Source organism: Galeopterus variegatus, unplaced genomic scaffold (assembly GCF_000696425.1).
Source record: "Galeopterus variegatus unplaced genomic scaffold, G_variegatus-3.0.2 Scaffold5857, whole genome shotgun sequence".
In the NCBI taxonomy this organism is placed as follows: domain Eukaryota; kingdom Metazoa; phylum Chordata; class Mammalia; order Dermoptera; family Cynocephalidae; genus Galeopterus; species Galeopterus variegatus.
Genome location: NW_007731968.1, coordinates 45,607 through 52,094, shown reverse-complemented (window position 1 = coordinate 52,094; position 6,488 = coordinate 45,607). Strand labels below are relative to the sequence as shown.

Sequence of the window (6,488 nt, the reverse complement as noted above, 5' to 3'; positions counted from 1 at the left end):
TAATGCTCCTCCCTCAGATTCTCTTACAAAAGCCCAGTCTCTCCTGATCCAACAAACCATCCGAGAGCTCTGCAAAACAGGTACCTGGGAGCTGCTAGAAGATGAGATTGATGGCAGGGGTTTTATGTCACACATTGGAAGGGAAGGTATAGGAGGGTTCCCATCCTCAGAGAACAAAGGAGCTCTGACACTCAGCAAAGGCTGCCCCGGGAGGTTTCAGGGATATTAGGGTATACAGATTCCCTAATTGAATCCTGAGCTGTAGAAGGGGATGGATGTGGTCAAAATCAACTTATTTCTAGGAGACTAGACAAAGGAGACAACAAGTGGCAGTGGGGTCTCTGCATGTCCTCTCTGACCACACCTGCTTTGGTGATCTCTGCTGACCTCCTCAAGGCACAGACACAGTGCTGCCCCCCATGGCCCTCACCAGCATGTCCTGGGTGCTGCTCTCCTGCCTGATGCTTCTCTCTCAGGTCCAAGGTGAGACTTTTGCCTCTAGCACTGGGTCCCCTGTGAATATGCTGAGCCGAGAAGAGGAGGAAGGGCCCTGTGTGCTGCACGTGGTGTGGTGTGTTGTGTCCCCACACAGGGGAACTGCCTGCCTCTCCTGCATCATCACTCATGCCTTCAGGTTAACCAGGGCTGGGAGGCAGCACACGGGTCCATTCACAATGGGGTGAGATGGCTTCCCCTTTTGCCAGGGGATTGGTTGAAGAGGGAAAGTGTGAAGGTCCAGTCATGAGATGTGGGGAGGCAGAATGATTGGAGGAAACAGCATGAGACAGTCAGGCCAGAGTGGAGGGAGTGTTGGACTGTTGAGTAAAGGGGAAGGGTAAAAAGAAAGGAGATCCCCACCTACTAGGGCTGTTTCAGGATGAAGAATTGCCAGAACTGTGAGCAAAGGCAAGAGGTAGTTATTAGTGTCATCTTACACCCCAAGGACAGGCCTTCTGGATAAGCCTCAGGGCCACCTCCCCACCCCAATTCCCACTGTTCATTTCTCCCCATCCTTCTCCTTTGTCTCCTCCCCACCCAGGTGAAGACGCCCGGAAGGAACTGCCCTCTGCACGGATCAGCTGTCCCAAAGGCTCCAAGGCCTACGCCTCCCACTGCTATGCCTTGTTCACGACACCAAAATCTTGGGTGGATGCAGATGTGCGTGGTTAAGTGTGGGGTTGGGGTGATAGGGGAAAGTGTATGTGGTCTCAGTGGGAAGAAGGCTGAATTCTAGAGAGTTCCTTGCAAAGGGAAATAAACACCCTAAACTCCCACACAACCCCCCTCTCACCTATCTCTGCCCTGCCCCTCCCTCAGTGAGGTCGCAGACCCCCTCTCATTTTCTCACTCCCCCTCACAGCTTGCTTGCCAGAAGCGGCCCTCGGGACACCTCGTGTCTGTGCTCAGTGGGGCTGAGGCATCCTTTGTGTCCTCCCTGGTCAAGAACACTGTGAACACCTTCTCCTACATCTGGATTGGGCTCCATGACCCCACGCAGGTGCAATTATATCCTGTTCTCTCTGTTACCTTTCAAGTGGCTATTGTCACCCAGTCCCACTCCCTACACCTGGTGCCTGTTAGGGAGTACCCCATGGAGCAGTGGCGCTCAGATTCTGGGGGATGTTTGAGGGAAAGTGAAATCCTTGAGGCCAGCTGAAAAGCCGAGTTCTGTGGAGATCTCTGGTCTTCAATGAAGTTAATATGCCTCTTGACAAGCTCAGTACAATTCTCACATGAGCTCCATTAATTTAGTTCTCTGAGCATCGTGATTCTTGAGCATTCTATTCTGAAGGAATCCTATACGAAGATAAGATCCATACAGAATAGCACTGTCTTTGAGATTCAGAGGCTAATGACAAGTCACCACCAATTATTGTTCAGCAAGTAACAGACTACTTTGAGTGGTTCCGCTAGCATTTGCTAGTTGGCTTTGGGATTTGTTAATAAGAGCAAGGAGTTAGAAAGAGCTTCCCAGTGGAGAGGGNTCAAAGCCAAAACCACAGAGGAAATGATTTAGAGAGCAACTTTGTGGGACTTGCCTCTGCCTCATTTCTCGCAGGCCTCTAGGAAAAATGACTTAATATGAATCCTTACCACCATATTGTGATGAAGGTGTGGGTCCTGCTTATGTAGGATTTGGGTTGTGGGCAGAATACATTGGTCCTGACACATTCACTGCCCACACATTCTCCCAGCCCAACTCATTGAGAGTGTGACACAAGCAGCCTTAGGAGGCTTTGAAGATGCTGTTTGGAACAGCACTTTTCAGAGAGAGACATCAGCAAGGTGGCAGGATGGGACTTTTCAGCACTTGTTCACTCATAGAAACTTCAATTTAAACAAGTCTCCCTAAATACAAATACCTTCAGAAAAGCTAGGGAATCCAGGTGACCAATTACAGCATCTGGGTGTAGCAAGAAATATAAAAAGATACTTTGCCATTGACCCCAACACTGGGCCTGCCCCAGTAAAACACAGTGCCAGGCAGGCCCCCATGGCTCCAGACTCCAGGCTAGTACCTCTTGAATGAGACTCCAGGACTGCCCCCATGTCAGGCCAGACCACACTGTCCCAGGTTCCAGGAATCCCCCCATAGACCTAGGATCCAGGCCAATCCCAGTGACCCTAGGCTCCAGTGTGGCCCAGAGGCCTCAATCTTCTGGTACCCCCTAGTACCAGGTCACCCTCCACATTTCTAGACACTAAGCCAGTACCCACAGACTGAGCCTCCAAACCTGCCTCAAGGCCAGGTTAGCCCTTGAAGCCCCAGGATCCAAGGGAGTTTCACAGACTCAGTCTCTAGGCCTACCACACCACCATGGAGGCCTCTGCAGTCCTATACACCAGGCCTGCCCACATGGTCCCAGCTTTCAGGCACACCCCAGCTCCAGTTCAGCCCCTACAGCCTCAGAATTGCCATCACCCACAGCCCAAGCCATTAGGCAAGCCACCATGAACATAGGCTGTTGGGCATGCTTCTGTGTATACAGCCTCCAGATCTACCTCAGAGCCAAGTTGGCCCCCATGACCCCAGGCTTCAGGCCAGCCCCCACAGACCTAGACTTTAGGCCTGCACCTGTAAAACCAACATTCATACCAGACTCCACAAGCCATGGAGTTAGGCCCTATGGCTCCAGGCACCAGTCCAGTACCTACAGACATAGGATCCAGGTCAGCCCTCACAGACCTTGGACTCTGGTATGCTCCCATGGACTTAGATTCCAGTTCCACCTTAGGCAAGCCTGCCCTCACAGTCCCAGTTTCCAGGCCTACCCCAGTAGACCCAGTCAATAGGTTTACCCCAGTGGACCCTGGCACCAGGCCCAACCCTGCGGACCGAGGTACAGGTACCAGGCCAGGCTGCAAAGGACTCCAAAATCAACGTCCCAGTTTCCAGGCCTACCCCAGTAGACCCAGTCAATAGGTTTACCCCAGTGGACCCTGGTACCAGGCCCAACCCTGCGGACCGAGGTACAGGTACCAGGCCAGGCTGCAAAGGACTCCAAAATCAAGCATGCCCACAGACCACACAAGACAACTTGCCCAGAATCTCTGAACAGGCTGAAGACAGTCTGTAAAGACTGGAATAAGTGCTTACTTTTTCAAAAGCTCATACACCAACACATTGCCAGAAGATGATGAATAGAGAAACGTGATATCGCCAAGGGAACAAATAGAGCACCAGTAACTAACCTGAAAGAAACTGAGTTTATAAACCACCTGACAAACAATTCAAAATAATCATCTCAAAAACACACTATGAGATACAACAGAATACAAATAGACTATTAAATAAAAAAAGGAAAATAATACATGAACAAAGTCAGACATTTAACAAAGAATCAAAACCATAAAAAATAACAGAACAGAAATTCTGGAGCTAAAGAATGCAATGACTGAAGTAAAACATTGCATAAAAAGATTCAACAACAGTCTTAATCAAGCAGAATAAAGAATCAGTGAACACAAAGTCATAGGAAAACACACACACCCAAAGGATAAAAAAGAGTGAAGAAAAGCTATGGGAATTATGAACCTCCATAAAGAAACCAATATACACATTATTGGTGTTTAAGAAGGAGCAGACACAGAAAAAGGTGTAGAAATCTTATATAGGGAAATAGTGATGAAAAACTTCCCAACTCTGGAAAGGAAAATAGATATCCAGATTCCTGAAGTTCAAAGAACCGCAAATAGATGAAATATTAAAAGTTCGTTACCAAAACACATGGTGATCAAATTCTCAAAAGTCAAAGAAACAAATGAATTTTGGAAGCAGCAAGAGAAAAGTAACATGTCACATACAGGAAATATTTATAATATTATCAGTGGATTTCTCAGCAGAGGCATTGAAGGCCAGGAGAGAGTAGGATAAAATACATAAGGTACTAAATAAAAAAAAAAAATCAAAAACGGAAAAACTGCCAAGCCAGAGTACTACACCCAGCAAGACTGTCCTTCAGAAATGATGAAAAGGTAAGGACTTTAGGCCAATAAAAGCTGAGGAAGTTCATCACCACTAGATCTGCCTTACAAAATTGTTAAAGGGACCTCTTCTAGCTGAACAAAAAGGATGACAAAGACCATGAAATCATCTCAATAAATAGAGAAAAAGCATTTAACAAAATTCAGCACCCTTTATGATTAAAAACTTTAAGCAATTAGGTATGTACCTTAGCACAGTAAGGGCCATATATGACAAGCTTATGGCTAACATCATTCTCAGTGGTGAAAAGGTAAAAGTTTTACCTCCATGTTAGAAACAAGACAAGTATGCCTACTCTTGCCATTTCTCTTCTATATAGCACTGGATGTTCTAAGCAGAGTAATCAGGCAAGAGAAAAAAAATAAAAGCACTCAAACTGGAAAGCAAGAAGTTAACTTGGCTTATTTTGTAAATGTGATCTTACACACAGAAATGCCTAAATACTCTGCCAAAAAACTGTTAGAACTAATAAATGAAAGCAGAAGTTTCTGGTTATAAAATCAACATATAAAAATCAGTAGTGTTTTTATACACTAACAACTCTAAAAAATAAATCAAATCCCACTTTCAATAGCTAAAAAAATTACTTAGGAATAAGTTTAACCAAGGAAATGGAAAATCAGTACAATGATAACTATAAAACATTGATAAAGGAAATTGAAGAAGACACAAATAAATGCAAAATTTCCCATATTCATTGATTAGTTGAAACAATATTATTATAGTGTTCATACTTCCAAACATTATCTGCAGATTCAGTACAATTCCTATCAAATTTTCAATGACATTTTTCATAGAAGTAGAAAAACAATCCAAAAATTTGGATGGAACCACAAAAGACCCCCAAAATTCAAAGCAGTTCTAGGCAAAAAGACCAAAGCTAGAGACATCATACTACCTATTTTTGAAATATACTACAAAACTACAGTAATTAAAATAGCATGGTACTGGCATAAAAGCAGACACATAGACTTATGAAAGAGTATACAGAGCCCAGAAATAAATCCATGCATTTATGGTCAATGGATTTTTGACAAAGATGCCAAGTATAAATAATGGTAAAAGGATAGTCTCTCCAATAAATGGTATTGGGAAAACTGTATATCTATATGCAGAAGAATAAAATTAGATCCTTATCTCACACCATATACAAAAATCAAGTCAAAATAGATTAAAGACTTGAATGTATGAACTGAAACTGTAAAACTGCTATAAGAAAACATGGGGGAAAACTCCATGACAGTGGTCCAGGCAATGTTGATTTTTAGATGTGATCCCCAAAGCACAGGCAACAAGCAAAAGTAGACAAATAATATTATATCAAAATAAAAACTCTGGACAGCAAAGGGAACACTTATCAGAGTGAAGAGAAAACCTATGGAATAGGAGAAAATATTTGCAAACCATAGATCTGATAAGTGATGGATATCCAAACTATATAAGAAACTTAAACAATTAATAACAAAAAACCAAATAATACCAAATAATCCATTTATAAAATGGGCAAAGAACCTGAACAGACATTTTTCAAAAGAAAATACAAGTGCACAAACATATATTTAAAAAAGCTTAGCGTCATTAATGATTAGAAAAATGCAAATTAAAACCACAATGTGATATCACCTCACACCTGTTAAAATGGCTACTATCAAAAAAAGGTGAAAGATAGCAATCGTTAGTGAAGATGTGGAGAAGGGAATTCTTGTACAGTGTTGGAGGGAATGTAAATTAGTTTAGCCATTTTGGAAAATGATGTGGAGGTTCTTCAAAAATTAAAAATTCAACTACCATATAAGCCAGCAATCCCACTGCTGAGTATATACCCAAATGAAATTAAATCAGTATGTCAAAGAGATTTCTGCATTTGCATGCTCATTACAGAATTATTCGTTCATACCAGTCAAAATATGGAATCAAACTAAGTGTCCATAAAAAGATGCGTGGTATATAAACACATTTTAATTATCTGGTATATATACACAATAGAATACTATTCACCTTT

At 43.1% G+C, this 6,488-nt stretch overlaps 1 protein-coding gene across 1 annotated transcript; it reads left to right on the top strand.

Annotated features, from left to right (window-relative positions):
- Positions 1 to 406: 406 nt before the first annotated feature.
- Positions 407 to 3,424, top strand: LOC103605514 (lithostathine-like). Its single transcript, XM_008590118.1, has 4 exons — positions 407 to 483; positions 1,040 to 1,158; positions 1,361 to 1,498; positions 3,101 to 3,424. Exons 1-4 carry the CDS (start codon positions 420 to 422, stop codon positions 3,422 to 3,424), a joined length of 645 nt encoding a protein of 214 aa, XP_008588340.1. The 5' UTR covers positions 407 to 419.
- The last annotated feature ends 3,064 nt before the right edge of the window (positions 3,425 to 6,488 follow it).